This window comes from Salvelinus alpinus, chromosome 13 (assembly GCF_045679555.1).
Source record: "Salvelinus alpinus chromosome 13, SLU_Salpinus.1, whole genome shotgun sequence".
Taxonomy (NCBI): Eukaryota; Metazoa; Chordata; class Actinopteri; order Salmoniformes; family Salmonidae; genus Salvelinus; species Salvelinus alpinus.
Genome location: NC_092098.1, coordinates 29,724,031 through 29,744,978, shown reverse-complemented (window position 1 = coordinate 29,744,978; position 20,948 = coordinate 29,724,031). Strand labels below are relative to the sequence as shown.

The following is a 20,948-nucleotide window of genomic DNA, read 5'->3' as shown; positions in this document are numbered from 1 at the left end:
CTCGTCCTGAGGAGCGTGCTAGCCGTCTGGTGAAGACTGTGCCGGCCCCACGCACCAGGTCTCCAGTATGCCTCCCCAGCCCTGCATGTCCTGTGCCAGCTCTCCGCACTCGCTTTGAGGAGCGTGTCATCTGTCCAGGACACGTTGTGCCGATTCTACGCACCGTGTCTCCAGTGCGCCTCCACAGCCCGGTACGTCCTGTGCCGGCTCCAGGCCTCCTGTGCGTCTCCCTATGCTATAATTTTATAGATTGATGGGAAGTGCTAGCTATAGTTGAAGGGTCTTCAAAAGAGGCTCTATAAATAATCCAGCAGTCTTTAGTCCACTTCCTGTCTATGGAGCCCGTCATGACCATCTCCTGTCGTCTAGAGACCCACAGGACCAGGAGAGGAGGAAGAGGTAGGTCAAGGGTCACCAAGGCTCATTAAGCACATCACAGATACTACTTCCTAGGAAACCGTATGTTATTGGAAATCAGGTGTTTTAGTTACAATTGAAGGAATATGCACCATTAGTGACCTATGGGCAACATACAGTACTCTGTAACATGTGCTGTGTAATAGGCTGAGGTAACGGTCAGTTGTATTGAGAGTGTAGTTTCTAGGGTGTAAATCTGTGGTGTTTTTAGGACTGCGAAGATGCCAAGTAGACTATTAGGAAACACCTTAGGCCACTTCAGTCAAACCCCTCACATGACATTACATACATTGCAAATGTTTATACCTTTTAATAACATGCAAAAAAAGACACCACCCAACTTTGTGTTTGTATAAAAGATATTTACTTCAATTATCACACCTAGGGTGCTAGTGAATAATAATAATAATAACAATAATAATAACAATAATACATTGTGAGTTTCATACAGTGATATTGCTTCTCCATATTGTATAGGGACTGTCTTACAGTGCTGGGAACAGACTACATGACTTAAATGACCAAATAAAAAGGAACCAAACGAGAGAACAAACTGAAACTGGAAGAAGTAAATTTTTTTTCCTGTGAAGGTGGAGTCAACCTTTCATTGCCGATCATGAGGCCTAGAATCGCTTCATAGAAACATAAATCAGCCGACAGAAACTAACTACACCTCTCTCTGGACTGAAGATGAAGGGGGGAGCACTGTTTTTGCCGGTGACAGTGACACAAGGACTCTGCTAAAAGTAGTTTCCACCTGAGCTTTGAGAGACACAATTAGACCAGCAGAGATGGTGCGAGGGTTCCTCACTTCAAAAGCAGTCAGTAAAAAAAGAGAGGACACAAACTAAAAGGAATAAGGAAACTGCCTCCCTTAACTGCATAGGAGCCGCTCAACACTCCACACACACACACGCCATGTCATATGAATGCCAAAATGTTTTGCCCCACGTCAAGCTATAATTCATAAGTGAAGTGTTGGAGGAAAAGTGAATTGCGCTGAAACTCTTCAGTTGGAAGTACCAACTCTTCGTTGAGAATTACACTTTTTTTGGTTGAAGGGATTTTTTTTATTTTGTAACATTATGGTAACTAACTTCAATGTGAAGTTTGGTTTAAAAAACAAATCACATAACCTTCATAAGAAATTAAATTGCACAAATCAATTTCTATGGAAGCGATATCTGTACATCTCCAATAACACTCGCATTTGCCAAAACAAGAGCTAAGCAATTAAACCTTTCATTCAAGGTACTGAAAGGTCTCCTTAGCAGTGGAAAAAGAATCAAACAATATTTGGTATAAAATCTTGATCTTCTTTCACCCATTTACAAAGCAAAAGCAAACAAACAGACTAAAACATGTTAGTCTCAATTATTTCAGAAAATCTACAGTGTCTATTGAAACAGGCATTCTCAAGTTCTGTAATTGAATGACATTTGACCAACAACGTGACCTATGTGTAATCAGATAGTATATACACGGAATTGAAAGTCTACTGAGACAGCAACTTGACATTACAGTAGATAAACTGATAGTGAGATGGCTGCCTGACCAAACAGCAGAAAGTTGGAGACCTCTGGCACTTTGAAGGTTGAGAGTCGGCCAAATTGACACCATCCAACACCCAACACATACACTCAGACTTCTTTCCATGCTTGATAAAAGTAGTGTCCTAGTTTCAAAATCATCAGCTGAAAAATAGACCTCTAAGGAAGGTTGCTTATAAACCTGGTAGGGTAATAGTAAAGGGGAGGAGCCAAAACCATTGGCGAGTATAGCTAGCTTTGTTCTTAACACAATTAAGCCTTGTTCAGACTGCAGGCCTTAAAGCTCAAATCAGTTTTGTTTTTCAAATCCATTTTGGAATACTGACTGTCCAAACAGCAAGTTACAAGTGACCAAATTGGAAATGTGTATTCAGACAGCAGTCATTTGCTGACATGGCTACGCTAGTAATGACGGGCGTGCAACGTGGTGTAGGCTGATTGGTGGCGGTGCTCCTGCTGCCTATCACTCAGAAGTAATGTAGCAAGCTAAGGTGACAACCTTCAAGTTGCTTTGAATGTTCAAAATCATTGTGTAAGAACACTTATAAAGCCTTAAAGGATAAGATGATCCAACTTTTAGTCACTTAGCTAGGTAGCTGTTTAGCTTTCTAGCACATTCCCTAACAATGAACAAGCTATTTTGCTACCACATGTTCTTGTCAAACTGGAAACAGAGTAGCTAGCAAGCAACAAGAAATGCCAAATAACAGTCTTAAAAACCATTTGAGAGCGAATAAATCAGATTTGACTGTTCAGACACAAGTTGCATGGCCAGGAATCATATTTGTATCAGACTTCAAAGGTGGTTTGAAATGTGGATTGAAATATTTGATTCCATGTACTTTTTGGCTGTTGAGACTGCAGGAAAAAGACCACATTCGAATCGGATATGCAAAAAAATGTGATTTGAGTCAACTTCCAATGTGAACAAGGCTTTAGTCAATGAGAATCGGATTATACGACAACATGAAAACAACGATCTTAGACTTAGATATAGCACATGGCCAAACAAAGGTGAACTGGACACAAACAAATTTGATGACTTCAGCAGTTTAGCAGGTATTTGTCCAGTTACAAATTCATACAGTCAGCTGAGGCCTTGGGAGCATGTCAATGTGAGTATGGAGACATTGAGCTGAACTGAGGGAGGGGACTCCATAGACACTCAGCTTATACGAGTATGTGACTCCGCTACCACAACATCCTCTCATATGAATAGAAAGCAAACAAGGTAGCAGCAAAGGACTGTGGGTGATGTAGTTCTATCATGCTTCCTTCACTAAAGCTCTAAAAACACAGCTTTCAAAAAACACAATATTGGATGTCACTCTAAAAAATTAGTTGTCCATTTGGAGTTGGCCGACAAAGGCCCAAAACTACTGTAACACAACCAACCGTTAATCGATGTCAACATTTATTATTTAGTTTTTCATCGTAACTTATATGCCAACCACCACTGAGTGATGGATGCAAAATGTCAATCAGCAGTTAATCAGTAATGCATAAAGTAATGTGTGACCACACTTAGATAATCCAAATTCAGATTGAATATGACATTATTAATGCCGCCATTGTTGACCACTATTTTAGTCTCCATTTCCAATGTCACTGGCATCACAACTCTATTAACATGGCGACTTCTGACTCTTCTCACAATCACAAGACTACTGTCCCTGGCTGACTTCTGAGACTTAACACAAGCAAAAAGATGAGAGCAAAAAATAAATGCATTAATGTTCAAATCAAATCTCATCTTAAAACGGAAGGCAAATCAAAAGCAAATAGTTCCAGATTTCATCACACTTTTAGCAAACATCGTCAAAAACCTTTTGTCACTACCAGTGTCTGTTGACATTGAATAAGGAGAATCTAACAAAGCCTAAGGAGTGTATATACTATAAATAAAAGCAAGTATAGATTGGGGCTAGTGATGTGCAATGACATATGGTTCTGTAATGTATGCTTCACTGAGAATCAAGGCATTGGTCTTCATGTTTACTGGGTTAACGTTTGTCTCACAAATAACATGAGGTTATGAAATAATTGGAGGGTCATAAGAGAAATGTGAATCCATGATACACAAACACCATGAGATTAGCGCTGGCTAACGCTAATACGTATGCAACGATCCTTGAAGTCGATCATACAGTGTGAGGTTTTCGGAGTCCTGACATGGGGGAAAAAACTAAGCTATGGACACATCAACAGAGAGAACTACCAATACTTTGACAGTAATAACAAAAAACAAGCCCATAGTAATTCTTAACAACTTGCTATAAGGATATATATCTGTACAACTTTATATGACAGTGTATATAATATTGATAGCAATCTACATTAGTTCTATAGAAAAATATTTGCAAAGGGCAAATTCCTGAAATTCATCCAAAATAATCATATGGTTTCTGCAACAATGTAACAACCTATGTTTTTCTTAACAACAGAAAAAGAACATGATAACACAGAAGGGAACTGTAGCACAAAGAAACTGAACAAACACATGCAAAATGCCCTTTGTATAAACCAGTGTAGCTTTGGGTGCTTCCTCCAGGGTTCCACTGTGAAATCCAGTCCCCTAATTCTTCATGATACTCAGAATCTTACCCGTTCATTCAGAAAGCTACAGACAACTCTGTGTCTACAAATCTAACCAACACTTTAAGAAAACCTTTCCCTGTCAATTGCAGAAGTATACACATGAATAGGAGCAGAGAAAAGAGGACCGACCTCTAGTTCTTGGACACTACAACATAAACACTGTATTAACTGCGACTGATAAACATAGCCTGTTCTTTATGACGTCTATATGAACATGTGCTAGACAATAACTCAGAAAGGTAGTCAAGCCTGATTTGGTCCTCTTTCAATTGTATTGCTCATGTATTGGTGTGTGATATCTGTCCTTGTCTATGTTCTGTGCCGTTCTAGTCAGCATAATTTCCATGACTGTGGCCTCAAGGAGAATCGTGTCCTTGAATACTAAGGGTGCAATCCCTTGTTGAAGAAGGAGAGTCTGACAAAGCAATGTCATGTGAACCTAACCTATAGCATGAGGAAAAAGAGGTGTGGTACACGTTAACAAGAAGCAATGACGTTCAGACGGTTTGAAAATCGGGAAAAGTTAAAAACTAATTCCACCACTTTGGTTTCTACTACAACCAGAATGACTTCCATTAGCTCAGAGTGCACAACCCCCCTTTAAATGATTACGATAAAAAAATAATCCAAAACACATTGATCTATGAATTAATAGGGATAAAATCAAATACAAGTTAATGATCAAAAACCTTTCCCTCTGTGCCAAAGGGCAAAGCTACATGCAATGTTCCAAAATGGCTGACAGCAGAACATGATTTGGGGAGAAAAAGTGAGAGAACTCGTGTTCAAATCTTGCATTAGCATCAAATGAGAAATAGAAAAATAAAAACAAATCCACAGAAATGTAACTCCAAGTCAAAAAGCACTGCCTGTCAGCTATCGCTATTGTCGCCTGTACTGACAGGGTATTAGCTGGGAACAGTTGACATCATGATAGCACAACTTGACATGTTAGTAATAATATCAAACTGAAATCCCTCTGGGAGACTCACATACTGTTGATGAAATCCCTTTCACTAGTGCCTCTACCAGACACTCAAGCCTGCATCATTGTTAATGAGGGCCATACCGACTATCTGCATATGGACTTTTGAATGTGTACCTCCTACAGATCTGTGGCCTAAAAGTCTGTATTGGCATCACCTCTGGAGGAGCCAGCCCAGGACTGAAGACAGTCACAGCACTGGACCCCTTTTATTCAACAGCAGTGGAGCATTTCCAGACAAAACAACTTTGCTACAGACATCAACAGCTGTGTTGAGGACACAGCATGTGGGAGACAAATCAAAATGATTGCTTGTTTCCATGTGGTGCCTGCACAAGACTTGGAGATCAGTGATGAAAAGTCTAATGAGAATGACGATGGGATGGGCGCAAGACTTCAGACTAAGAGACTGGGCCAGCTTACTGCATTAACTTATGAGCAATCCTTAAAACAATATCAACACTTTGGTCACTTTAAGGCAAAGACACTCCTATGAACTTAAAATAGTCCGGAGGAAAAGACTCGCAGACGGTAAGTGCTAAGCTAAGATGTCTCTTTAATAGTGCTAAAACATCAACTCCTTTTTGAAAGGTAATGTTTTTGGGTATGATCAATTTAAGCTTTACTTGCAGCCATTAAATGGAAAGACAATTATTTTAAACTTGTCGCAGTACTTGTGCTTTAATTCGAAGTTCAGTTGAAAAGTGCGACCAACTGATAGGGACTGCTGTGATTGGCCAGACTGGCAGTGTGGCACTTGAGGGAGCGTAGTTTGGAACCAGCCAGGACGCAGGGCTTCTGAACAGTGTGCTAACTTCACTGCCCTCCAGAGGTGATCTAATCACCACCAGCTTTGCTGTAGGAGGGGCAGCTGAGCAGTAGGCATTCAGGACCCACTCTATAGAGCCAGGTTATGACGGAAGGATCAGACAGCCATATATTAAGTCCAATGTATTGTGCTCCAAATGTGCACAATTTGAAAAGTTGACAATAATCTCTTTCTTTGTTGATAATGTGATGTCTTTAAAGAGTAAGCTTACTGTAAAGTCAGAATAGGATAGAACATTTTTAACAGCATGCTATTCAACTTTTAAGGTAAATTGTGAAAGTTTAATTGCCTTCCGCCCTTTTTAAGAGGTTGTTGGTCAGTAGTGCTTGTGCTTTACACACCTGTTTGTGTTATTGTTACGTATAAAAATGTCATTTGATAAGTTTTTGTTTTAAGGAACTAAACCTATATTTAGCAAATAATAACTGCGGAAATAAACATCTTCTGAATAGTCTGTGTACGTAGTACTAAGAGCTTCACAAACGTTTTAGATTTCAGCAAGTGCATCACAGTTTATAGTTCACTCCAGTTTTCTGATCCCTAGCCTTGTGCAGAGCCACATGTTGGTTAGTTTGTAGAGACAGGAAACCTCCCGGTCCAATAAACAGGAAATGCCAGTCACACTCTCTTGCTAGATCTAAGCCCATATATAGCGATCCTATCAGTACCTCAGTTTATTAATCCCAAATAAAGCTGGAACATTTCAAAAATAAAATGCCAGATTCAGAGGTGATGCCAAATGACAGCAGTTCCAGACATTCAGATGCTATTGGTTCTCGAGCCCCACCACAACTTCTGTCCTGTGCTGGGTTCAGTGATTCACGGAAAATGTACAAAATAGAATGAGTCAACCTGATTTCAATTATGCTTGCTGAGGTGATCTATCTTCATGGAAAATACATACAAGTTAAAAAGAAGAAAAGAAAACTGCATAGACACATCACGAAAGGTGAATGCACCATAATGCTATCGATGACATCATCGGGTTGATCTCTCAATTGAGTTCAAACCATATAAATGACACTGTCAAAACATATTCAAATTTCACTAATATACATGTATGACAACTACATCTCGTACGTATAACCCAATACTGCCGGCAGTCTATCAGTCTAAAAACGTTTTTTTTTTTTTTTTTTTACATGACCCCTTATAGTCCCACACGATAATAACAATAATAATAATGTAAAACAAAAATCAAATAAGACATTAAAATGTAAAATACAGCCCCTATAAATAAGTAGAACAAAAATGTTTTAACAAAAAAAACTTTGTTGAAGTGATCTACTGTGAGTCGTTAATATATGGCAATAAAGGAGACCTACTGTATTTGTGAGTCTGCTATGCCGTAAGCGATAACTTGGAAAACAGCTTAGAAGAAAGAAAGGGTGGCAGTTGTGCACTCTGTGTGCAGGCATGTACAAATCAAAGACGTATAAAACACGCACAGAGCCATACACACTTAGGGGTGTGTATGGCAGAGCAGGGCAGCTAGTCCTCCCTCACACCCTTACACCCCTTTCCTACAGTACGTGCATACAACATCACACAAGCGCACGTCTACTTGTGTACACGTACGTGTGCTCTCACACACTCAAACACAGAGGGAGAGGCAGTGGGCGGGCAGGCACTGTGAGCATGTGGCATAGGAGGAACGGGAGAGGAGGGAGAAGGTTGTGATCAATGTGTGCGAGGGGGTTTCTACTGTTCTACCATGTCTGGGAGAGGGAGGATGGGTTGAGGGTTGAGTATAAAATGAATGTCTTTGTTTCTTCCATTGACCCGTGTCAAGTGATCTTAACCTCTGAGATATATTCACGAGGCAAGCCAAGAGTTTCAGCTGAAGGTAAGAGGACTTGTTGAGACCAGTGGAGAATGGAGATGCTACATAACAGTCCTGAATTGATCAAAAACTGTTCATATAAGGAAGAGAGCGCATTAAGACTGGTGGAAGAATCAGCTCGACTTTGAAACAGAGACGACCAAATTGGATGGGGGATGTCACATCAACAGTACTTTGGATAGAACTTTTGGTATTGGTTATAAGTAAAAATGTACCTCAAAATATCTCTACTAAGTACTGGTACATTTGACCTCTTGACCTCTGAGCAAACCAATATGACAGCCTGTGGAGTATATTTCTCAGAGGGGTTTAAAGGAGGGACGTATGACAGGTCGACCATGACTAGATCACTCCTGTAGCTCGTCGGTATGGGAACACACTAGCAGAGGAGAGTCAATCTCTTCCACCGACTCAGCGCACCATATGCAACAGGAACGGGGGTTTCTTGTCTTTCTTTTTCTGTCTTTTGTTTTGACAATGTACATATATACATACAACCATAGGTAAAGAGTTGAGAGCAAAAGAGCCTGAAGCTTGGAATATACAGTAAAGTGAGCTGTGCATCTCCTGGCTTTTTCACCCAATGAAACGCAAGCCTCCCCGTCCTAGGGCCAGCCTGTGAAGTACAGCGGCCATCGGCTCCACTGCCCGCCCTGGTTCTGAGGTCGCAATAGTGTGGATTTTGTGGTTAAAAAGCAGGTTCGTAACTTTTTGTTTTAAAAAATATCTAGACTGAAATATTTTTTTTCTTCATTAACTTGTATACATGTAATTCTTTTTTTTGTTTGTTTTCTTAATTCTCAAACCTGATTTTGGCCTAAAATTGAGTGTATTAAACAAACGCTCCCGGTGCCACCAAAATGGCGTCCCCGAAAGTCAGTTAAAGCTATGAAAGAAATGTGCACTACTTATCAAAGAGTTTCTAGATCACTCACGAGAAAGAACACTAAAAGTCAGCTACCACAAGATGTTTTCAGATTTTTCCTTTTTCCTTACATGACTGTTGCATTTTATGTTGTACGTTGAAAAATTGTGAATTAAAGTGAATATTTTTTCATCATTCCCTTCAACAACTGATAAATCGTATGTTCACTTATCATTTTATCCTTCCCAAGTATTTAGGAATCGAAACTAGCATTGTTTAGAGTCGACCGACTGTGCAATCTCTTAGTGGCAACCAAATTGCTAAATACTTTTTTTTCTTTCTCAGAGGAGAAAAATAATTATATAAAAATGTTGATTCCTTTCTCAATTGAGTCCATAGCATATTAAGAGTTCCAAAGCCATTATATGGCAACTTTTGGGGCACAGAGAAGAAGGTTGCTTGGGAAAGGATCACTTCATGGTCCTTCTCTCCTGCAGACACAAATGTTTTAAATGCTTGGCTTTCCGTTTAACGATCCTTACAGATACCAAACAGCTGCAATGGAGTTACTAGGAGGAACCTCTTAGAAAACAGAGAAAAGAGAAAACATTGTAACATTTAGTCTGCTAGATGTTGTGAGAATTCACTGCGCGAAAAAGGTTAGAAAAACTGAGGTGGCGAATAAATTTCTCAAAGGGAAACACACACACACACAAATAAAACACAGAATTGCTTCTCGTGACAGTTTCGTCCTGTGGAGTGAAGCTCCTTTGTGAGTAGCACAAGTTTTTCGTCTCTTTCGCACCTTTGGCCGGTGGTGTTAGGGCCCTGTGGCCAGCAGGGCTGTTAAGTGCTTTATCTACAAACAAAACCAGGTTGTTGCTGTCGTTTCGCGTCTCCAAAAAATCTCTAAACCCTCTTTGATATGAAAACTCGTAAAAGACACCAGTTCTTCTCTGGCAGTACTGCTCCAGGCTTGGCCTTGGGACTGTGCAGTTAGGGCTCTAGAAAAATAGGAACTTTCGCCGGTAGCGTGAGCAGGGGGGACCGTATTAGAACTCCCACTCATGGGGCTCGTCTTTACTTGCGGCCTTCTCCAGACGGTGGATGATATTATTGAGGTTGGCGGCTTTCTTCTTGCGCAGGCTGTTGTCGCGGGGGTTGCGGGCAGCGGCGGTAGCAGCCACGGACACAGAGGAAACATGGCTGATCTCGGGGAAGCTGAACAGGCTGTTCAGGTCACCGCCCTTGTGGTGGCCGCTGGTACCGGTGGCGGTGCTGCCAGTGGCCAAGGTGGTTCCCTCGTCCCTGTGGTCGGACCCCCACTCCCCCTCCGAGGCTGGGTGGTGCTCGTGGCCGGGGCGTGTGCCCTCCACCGTGCCGTCCGACTCGGTGCCGTCGCAGCTGTCACCCTCGCTGGCCTTGCCCGCTCTGGTGGACGGGGAGACACCCTCACCGCCCTCACCTCGCTGGATTTCCTCAATGAACAGCTCCCGTCGGATACGAGACCTGGAGGTTTGAGAGAAAGAACCCCAACAACCCTGTCAGACACAGACACACAGCTGGGAGTCTCTCACGTCAACACAGAAAAAAGCAAGAGTGACAAAAAAATATTTGGACCCAGGTCTGCATCCATTTCCAGCCTTCTCCCAGTTCCTCTCCACCCACCTATAGTTGTGGAACCAGTTGATGACGGTGCTGGTCTTGAGGTTAAGCTGTGACGCCAGCTCCTCGATGGTCTTGGGCGAGGGGTAGGGCTTCTGCTGATAGGCCCTCTTCAGGGCCTCCTTCTCCTCGGGGGCCAGCACCACACGAGCCTTCTTCAGGTGCTGCTGGGGGGGCTGTTGCTGGTGCAGGTGGTGGCCGAGGCCGTGCTGGGGGCTGCCCCCCTGGCTGAAGTCTCCCCCCGACAAGCCCCCACTGTCCGCAGTCTGGCTCTCGCTCACCGAGCTGTGGCGCCGCTTCATGTAGGCTGGCAGGGAGAGGAGAGACGGGAGGGGAAAGGGTTAAAAGTGTGTGATCCCTCTATAAAAAGAAGGAAGGGTTAACTAAATCATGAGGATGCCATGTAGACTTGCCTGACAGGGCTGCACACAGGCCTGACAAATGAAAAGATGTCACCTTTAATTCTGCTTTAAATTCATACAAGCAACATGACACTGAAACTTTATCTGTCCACAGCAATTGAAATATAACAGCATTGCATTTCAACATACAACACATGTGGATGTGATCTTTTATAAGGCTCACAGGCAGATGCCATAGCTAAATACACTAATACAAGAAACACAAAAATCAAATGCATATATTACCACCAGGGGGCAGTATTACCACATAAATACTCAGGAGACGCTAATTCACTCACAAGACAACATGGGTGGCAAGGTTACCATAGAACCTGCACCTCTAACAACCCACCTTTTTTCTGTACTTGATATGTTTAAACACGTTTACATGGCATGTGTGACACGGAAGTCACACAAGTCACATTATGGACCAAAAATAGAAACACGTTTTATTATATGGGTCATTCTTGAATTATGTGGCATTTGTATGGAGGACCAACTCTGCTATATTTACAATTAAATTAATACATTAATAAATAAATACACATAAATAAATGAGCAAGGAAATACAAAAATGCTGACCAGAATTCATAAATGTTTCTCTACATACAGCCAGGTCCATAATTATTGGCACCCTTGAAAAATGATGAGGAAAAAAAGTATAAAATAAATAATACAAATACTGATCTATATTGTATGCTTCAATTTTTTTGTTGAAATTAAATTATTTTATATGAATACAATTTCTCAGAGAAAGAGATTTTGTTTAACAACGAAATAAATATAGGGGTAAAAATGATTGGCATCCCTGTTTTCAATACTTTTTTCCTAAACTGTTTTATGAGATTGGAGAACACGTTGGGAAGGATATTAGACCATTTCTCTATACAGAATCTTTCCAGATCCTTGATATACTTTGTCTGTGCTTATGGACTGCCCTCTTCAATTCAAACCACAGGTTTTCAATGGGGTTCATGTCTGGAAACTGAGATGGCCATTGCAAAATGTTGATTTTGTGGTAAATTAACTATTTATTTGTGGATTTTGATTAGTGCTTGGGGTTATTGTCTTGCTGGAAGATCCACTTGTAGCCAAGTGTTAGCCTCCTTGCAGAGGCAAGCAGGTTTTTGGCTAAAATGTCCTGGTACTTGCTCAAGTTCATGATGCCGTTGACCTTAACAAGGGCCCCAGGACCAGTGGAAGCAAATTAGCCCCATAACATCAAAGATCCACCACCATATTTTACTGTAGGTTAGGGCTGGGAGATATATAAAATTAATTTGAAGGTATGTTTCTGTGCAATATTCCAAATGTCTTTTTACATTTTTTTATGACCGTTTATGTCCGCTTGATCTCACGTTGTCTTTTTGGTTTCGTGTCCTTCGCTCCTTCTGTGCTATATGTACCTTCCTGTTTACACCAGAGAACTGCATATAATGACACGTTATAATGTATATAATGACATAATGCACGTCTCCGCCCTAACAATGGGAGACGTTGTTCCAAAGGCGGGCAGGCAGGCGACAAGCTTAGGTCCAAAATAAGCCCATAGAAACGCATTGGGCTTATTTTGGACAGTTTTTAGTGCTTCGCCTCTTCCTCTATGGTTCACACACACACACACACACACACACACACACACACACACACACACACACACACACACACACACACACACACACACACACACACACACACACACACACACACACACACACACACACACACACACACACACACACACACACACCAAGCCCCTCCCCCTCACAACAACAAAGGTGAGAGATCACTGCTTCCTCTCTGACAAGCGGTTTCCACTCACTATTTGCATTTGAGGGTTTGGTCCAACAGAATGGGTCATATGGACACCGAAACACATTGAGACGTTATTTTACTGTAATAGAGGAGAAGTTAACCTTTCTAATGATACCCTTTTAATGTCTCAACTACTCAAATTGTGCACAGAGCAGACACTACTAAAACAGGAGTATCATTGACCACTGATTCTGGAAAATGAATGCTGAGTTTGTTGAGCGCAGCATTACGGTACCAAGTACTGCTAGCAGCATTTTAGCCAAAGACTGTTATACTAGCTGTTTAGTCTCTGTTTTATAAATGTGCAATCATCATAAAACACAATTACATAAGGAATTGGCAACTCGCTCTCATTCTGAAAAATAAGGTAGGCCACTTGATTTCAACATCTGAACAAAGTGGACAGTTTAAACAGTTGGAGACTGACAGAAGTAGTTAGTCATTATTAGGTTCGGGTTCATGGTTTGGGGTCAATTTCTAACAAAAAACAGAATTTTCATAGACATACTTGAAAGACAGATCAGTGATTGCAAAAAAAGCAGGTTAAACTATTTTGATAATATACTTAAATTATTAGTGGGTCTGGTGGAAGGCTTATATTTGGCCTAGGTATAATTTCACAAGACCTGAATTCATTAAATTATTGCTGACCATTTGAAATGCAGTGTATATGGCCTTTAATTGTAAAACAAAGCTTACTTAGGGAAAACTTTTTTTATTTTTTATCAATATTTATCAATACATCATACACAAAATTTGATAAAAAATATTTTTAGGCCATACCGCCCAGCCCTACCACATATGCTTCTGTTTTTCCAACGCCAAACCCACCACTGGTGTGCGTGGTCAAAGAGTTATATTTTAATGTCATCTGACATAGCACCACCTGGAGTTTGATAAACGGCATTGGCATCATGAACTTTACCAAGTACCAGGACATTATAACCAAAACCCTGGTTGCCTCTGAAGAAATAAAATAAATGTATAAAATAAATGAAAGTGGGATTAATAACTTAAATAATGATTTATCTATTTATGTGTGCATTCATTAATTCATGTATTAATCTATATGTGTGCATTTATTTATATTTTTGTATGCATATTTATTTATGTGTGCATTTATTTTTTAATTCATTTATTCATTCATTCATTTAATTATGGAAGGTTTGGTCCTCCATACATTTTAGAAAAAATGTACACGATTTTCTGAGGTGGAGGCCACAAACGCTCAAATCATCATTACTTTTTAAATTTTTCCCCAATTTTTCGTGGTATCCAATCGCTAGTAATTGCTATCGTGTCTCATCGCTACAACTCCCGTACGGGCTCGGGAGAGACGAAGGTCCAAAGCCATGCGTCCTCCGAAGCACAACCCAACCAAGCCGCACTGCTTCTTAACACAGCCCGCCTCCAACCCGGAAGCCAGCCGCACGAATGTGTCGAAGGAAACACTGTGTACCTGGCCCCCTTGGCTAGCGCGCACTGCGCCCGGCCCGCCACAGGAGTCGCTGGAGCGCGATGAGACAAGGATATCCCTACCGGCCAAACCCTCCCTAACCCGGACGACCCTAGGCCAATTGTACCAATAGTGATGTGTAACGTGCTTATCCTAAGTTCTTTAAACAACGCATAAACAACGTTTTGCAGTATAAAGGACTTGCATTATGTTTTATCATTAAAAAACAGTTCAATATAAACAAAATTGTGTAACTATTTGTAATTTTCATGTGTTTTTCATGGTTGCAAAGGCAAGGAATGCAAATGCCACCACAATTCAAGAAAGACCCATATGTCTTCATATATACAGATAGGGTGACCAGACGTCCCCATTCTCCGGGAACAGTCCCCGTTTTTGGTGGCCTGTCCCCGGCTGGATCTGTCCACGGGAATATCCCAATTTTTAACTGTGCGTTCAAAACAGATCGCAAAGTGAAATAATATTTTACATGGCAAGAAAGACCGGGCAGCAGAGCCTAGCAGTTGACATCTCAATCGCGTTGTGCTTGTTTTGGCCAACAGAGGGGGCTGCTCGCTATAGTAGCTTCATTCACTCTTCTTCTTCTACTAACTACTTGCTCACGCTAGTTTTAGAGAAAACTGCAGTGGAAAACTCGTCCAGAAGTTAGCAAGTGTCAAGTGAATCCACAACATCACCACAAACTTATTTTCAAGCCAGGTAAGTTACAATCGTTTGAGATACTAGCTAGTGATGTTATGTCACAATTTATTATATAGATAGATGATCTGCTCTATAAGGTTATGCTAGCTAACGTTAGCTATGTAGACTAAGTTAGCTAGCTAGGTTAGCTAGTTACTGTCATGGTAGCTAGGTTAAAAAACGTTCACATGTAAACATGCAGTGGATGGGCTATTTGGAAAATATGATTATATTAAATGAATGCAAAATTAATTATGAGAATATTAATTTGTAGATTACAATTCTAATGGTTTGGCATTATAATAAGTAGTGTGAAAATATATTTAGAAATTTTCATGGATAACATTAGAATAATGTTTTCTGTTAGAGAGTGGAGAGGAAGGAGAGGAGGAAGACTGGATAGGAAGAAGAGGGAAGGAGATGGGAGGAAAGGTAAAAAGATATGATTACCGAGCCTGCCAATTTATTATTCCAAACAATGTTGAGATAAAATACAAAAATGAGGCAAGCAATAGGAATCTGTTAACCAAAGTATTTTATCTAATAGTGTACTATTTATTATTAAAGATTGGAGAGGAAGGAGAAGAGTGAGAAGGAAAAATTAAGAGAGTAAAAATAGTGAAGCGAGGAAAGTGTAGATGAGTGAGGAAGACGAGTGAAGAAAAGAGAAGAAAAAGTTAAGAGACTAAGAAGAGTGACGAAGAGCAGACAGGAGGTACAATGGCTCTTTCCAAGAAACGGAAATGGCATTTTAATGACAACATGAGAGAATTTCCATTTATACGCTCAGGTCAAGACGATAGAATAGTTCACTGCACCCTTTGTAATTCCTTTTTTTCAATTGGCAGCGGGGGAAGAACGGCAGTGGTAGAACATCAACAGACAAAAAAGCATAAAGCCTCTCTGATTGCCCGTGTTGGTATGACCTCTGTCACCACATTCTTCAAGAAGGTAGCGCCTTCCCAAGAAGAATATGATTTAGCTGTGCAGGAGGGTGTCTTTGCATACCACACTATGCAACACAATCATAGTTACAGATCTATGGACTGCACAGCACAACTGACACGGAAGCTTTATGAGCCAAATTTGACATGTGCTAGGACAAAATGTGACACCATAGCGAGTAACGTGTTAGCACCATGGGTAACTACTTTGGTAACACAGGACCTAGACCAGGTTGAATATGTGTCCCTGTCCATTGATGCGTCCAATCATGGACATGTAAAGCTTCTCCCAATAGTAGTCAGATATTGTAAGATATGATGGCAGCATCTGTGGCAACAAAACTGCTTGATTTTGTTGAATTGAAAGGAGAAACAGCAGAGGAAATTGCAGCTGAGGTACTGGTGGTCATCCAAAATTTTTACCTGGAAAACAAAGTCATGGCATTCTCTGCCGACAACACAAATACCAACTTTGGAGGACTGAATAGGCTGGGGAGGGTCAACGTCCATACCAAAGTTAAAAATGCTCTGCAGCGGGAGGTGATTGGCTTAAGTTGTTCTGCCCACATCATTAATAACACGGCCAGAACAGCCTTGGATATGATTCCCCTTGATGTTGAGTACCTGCTTACAAAGATATTTGGACATTTTCACCATCAGAGTAGAAAGACTGAAGAGCTTTTGTGAGTTTGTTGGCCAGGAGTATCATAAGATTTCAGGACACAGCAATGTTCGCTGGCTGTCCATGCTCCCTGCTCTAGAAAGAGTGATGAAAATGTATGTGCCATTGAAATCCTTTTTTCTTTCACCTTCAAATGCTCTGTTGTCCTGCGAACAATGTTCGAAGATCCACTGACTGAACTTTGGCTGGCGTTTGTCCATGGAAACCTGACCGTATTCAGTGACACGTTCAAGATGCTTGAAGGCCAGGACCGCTGTGCTGTGGAGTCAGCTGCAATTCTGAGAAACGTTGAGGCAAAATTGACTGCAAGAAGTGATGACAACTTCATTCCAGTTTTGGTTAGAGGACTTCTGAGAGAGCTAGAGGAAAATGGAGCAATGTCTAAAGAGAGCTTTCTCAAAACATCCCAATCATTCTTTACTACGGCTGTGAACTACTTGCAAGCATGGGGAAAGCACACAGATAATCTAAAGGATTTACATTGCATTTTTAAAATGAGACAAGCTCAGCGTGAGATCCAAAAGGCAGCAGCCACACTGCAGGAAAAATTCCCCAATGTGACCATCAATGAGGATGCATTGTTTGACAAGGTTACTGGCCTGCAAGAGTTCCTAAAGGGGGGATCGCTTGAAGAATGGAAAACATCTGAGACACCGCTTTGTCAGAGATGGAGCACGGTGGTTACCCACTTCAAAGAGAATGACATCCCACACACTAACCTGGCTAGATTAGCGTCTGTTGTCATGTGCTTAACTGGAAGTAATGCACCAGTCGAGAGTGTTCTCCCAAATGAATGATATATGGACAGCAGCAAGAAATAGGTTCACTGTTCCTACCATTAAGGCCATGCTTATTGTAAAGACAAACTTCAACCTCCCCTGCCAGGAGTTCATGGTCAAAGACAGAGCAATCCTGAAGAAAATACATTCTTCTGAAGAAATATACAGATTAGGTTGATATAAGTATATTATGTAGTTACCAATCTCATCATCGTCTTATTTCTATATTATGTTAAGTATTTCACATATACTATTGTCTCTGTTTTTTCAATTTTGCTCATGTTCTCTTCTGCTCTTATTCTACCAGGACCACTGAATGGCTGTTCAGATCGGACAGTTCTGGCTTGTCTGTAATATAGTTGTTTTCTCTGTCTATCACAGTGTTAGACTAAATACATGAAACCGGAATTGTCCCCCTTTTTTATTTGATAGATAATAACATTGGATATTTTAATGATATATGGACCGCCAAAATCACACGGAGAGACGCCATCAACGGCATCAAAATTTTCGCGTAAGAGTGTCAATTCGCATACACTGCTTAGCGTATGCCAATTGAATGGTCATGAGAATCCATAATAAACAGCTGTATTTGTTATGTAGCCCTTGTGAATTACTGTTGTGCTTTTCTTTTGACTCACCTGATATGTCCTACGGGAGCCACCCTACCTACCTGTGCTAAACAGTTATGTCAGCTTACAAACGTGAGAGTTGTAGCTAGTACACCCGAGCAGTTTATAAAGAATTTAGCTAGTCCCGTTTGTCTACATAACAGTATTCTCTCTTGAAATCGGAGTTCCTCGAGTTTCCCAGCCGTAGCCTGCCTAGGTTATATGCCAATGGTCGAAATCAACACAGGTAGGCTGCAATTGTTTTAAAATATGCAGCCTATCTGACTGATAAACCTTAGCTTACAGCCCAACACATTTTAAACTACATATTTAGTCTACTTAGCATATGGAAGATCAAAACAATTCCTCTTTTCTACAAATGACCCATTCAATTTATCTGCTTATTTTACCAACATTGATCCGCGTAAACTTGAGAAATTGACGCGCTATGACGCCGTTGACGCTCACAGCCCGTCAGCTTTCTCCTGTTCACTCCTGTGCCTTCTACTTCAAGCGTGTACACGTGCGTAAAAACAACCACACTTTTCATTTGATTTAGTCTTGAGGCAGGGAAAATAACTTCCAGGCCCTAGCGTTAGCTGGCTGATGATGAGGCTCCCAGAGGTTAGCCTCCATGCTATGCTAACCCACACATACCCCTGCAGGCTGGGCATTGACTCATAAGTAGCCTAGCGTCAGCCCCAGCCCCAGCCCCAAAGAAGGACCAGTAATGATGATACCCCGGGAGAAGTGTTAAATAGGCCTAATCACTCCAAGAATGTTCACTTAGCTTACAGAGTGTGGGAAGTGGGTGGAAGGGCAGAAAAGAGGGCTCTGATGAGTGCATTGGACTTTGAATAAGTGTACCCCGGAGAGATTGGGGCCTGTCATGTCTGATGAGAGCGTTGACGTCTCACACCCAGATCGATCTCGACAGCATTGAGAAACACATACCCCCCCCACCCCCCGCCCTTCCAACACACAAACACACACACACGTCTCCTCCCACTTTTCTTTTTAACCAGGAGCTCTGGGCATGGGCTGTTTGACTCGGCAGCCCAGGGACACATCTGGGCTATTAGAGGAGGAAAAAGAGCAATCACTATCCTCTTCCTCTCTCTTGTTGGCTAGATTGCTCTCTTGCTCCATCTCCTTTTACAGTATTCTTTACTTCCGTTTACGAGGGTTGCATGGTGGCCTTGAGGACATGGCACGATCCTGGGGGGACGACGACGACGACTGATGTTGGTGGGTAAAAATATGGCCTATGGAGGTAGCTATCCAGTAGCTAGATCAGTGTACAAAGACTGTTCTTTCTATCCTAGTCTCTGTCTAAGTTACAAGGACAAGACATAGGACACACTAATGCCCAACTCCAAATCCTATCCAAGTACAACGAGGCACAAATTCTGCCTAACCTGTCAGGGCACAAGGCAGGCGGGGCAAATGCCATACTGTCCTTTGGCTTTAACCATTTGAGATTCGTAAGGGCTAGGCTAGGGGGCGATTTAGAACTGGTTACAGAGTTAAGGTAGGGAGGGAGGTAAAGAAAAACACTAAAAATAGAGAGGGGAGGAAAGAGGGATTACCTTTCTTCTCCATGCGTTTCATGTCCATGAGTTTCTCCACGTTGCGTGGATCCTGAAGCCAGAGCTGCATGCGGACAAAGGGCTCACGTCCCTTCAGACTGAGCTTGTGCCAGGGCTTGGGCCTCGCCAGCAGGTCAGACACCGAGCCCTGGGTCAGACCCAAGATGGTCTCCCCAAACAGACGCTGACCTGGGGAGAGAGGAGGGGTTATATCCACACAGAGAGGGATAGAGAAGGTAGTCACTAGAAGGCCAGTAGAATCAGGAATACATTGTACGATTGACATGTTGTAGGTTAATATGAATCAAGGTTACAAATTTTTTACGAAAAACTAAAACTGTAAACCACGTCAGCTGAAGCATGGATAGAGCAATATTCAGAAGGAAAAAAAGTGTTAAACTTAAACAGTACCTGAAAATCTATTTCAAAAGGATTAGAATTAGGGCATGAGCTACTGTCAACATTTAAAAGCCTTTTTTTCACTTTGCTTGCTGTTGGAATAAACTTGAATTCCTTGCATGAACACGCATCAACGTTACACATTCTTTAAGTTTCCGAGGTATGGGGGAGGGCGGCATTGAAAACTTGCCATCAGAAGTTGGCAGCATTTTGTCTGCTGCAACTGTGGCTGACTTCACTCAGAGAAGAAACAGTTTAAATAGTCTTTGACTGGCGTTTGAGCGCCTGAGTTGTTCTAAAGGTATAAAAAAAGGTCTGGATTCACATAAATAAATAAAAAACAAGCACCAAGGTCTCCCTCTCTGTTCGCAGCATAAACATTCACCACAGCAGAATCCCAGGTTCTTGAAAGGCTTCAAAGCTTGCGAACTCTCACGCAGAGCGCTGCGGAGCTCTATTTCCCACCACTATATCCCAGGGGACCCCTCAAACATGCCTTTGGCAGCAAGGAGGGGGGTTGTGTTGCTCTACCCTGTGCTTCTCACACTGTTTTTTATGCAGGTGAGCTGAACGTCGGGCGGCTGAACAAACGCAGACAGCGTAGCAGAGAGAGAGAGAGGCTGAGATGTGAAGCGCTACTGAAAGGCGCTGGGATTTGGGGAGCAGTTCCTCTAAAGAGAAGTGGATGAGTAGACAGCATGGGCCTGGGAGGCTGGGAGACAGAACAGGTGACGCCAGTCCCGCTGAGAGTATCTCTTGGGTGTGAGATGGAAGGGCTGCTTTACAGTTTCCTCCTCTCACTGACTCCGACAGGGCTT

The 20,948-nt window shown here is 41.8% G+C and overlaps 1 protein-coding gene across 3 annotated transcripts in view; it reads right to left on the bottom strand.

Moving 5' to 3' along the window:
- Positions 1-758: 758 nt before the first annotated feature.
- Positions 759-20,948, bottom strand: part of LOC139538065 (homeobox protein cut-like 1) — a 222,694-nt gene continuing 202,504 nt past the window's right edge. For all 3 annotated transcript variants that reach the window (XM_071340016.1, XM_071340018.1, XM_071340017.1), the window contains 3 exons: positions 19,732-19,920; positions 10,756-11,059; positions 759-10,596 (listed from right to left, as the gene is read on the bottom strand). In XM_071340016.1, the coding sequence (XP_071196117.1) occupies positions 10,140-10,596; positions 10,756-11,059; positions 19,732-19,920 (950 nt within the window). In that variant the 3' untranslated portion in view covers positions 759-10,139. The remainder of the gene's footprint in view (positions 10,597-10,755; positions 11,060-19,731; positions 19,921-20,948) is intronic.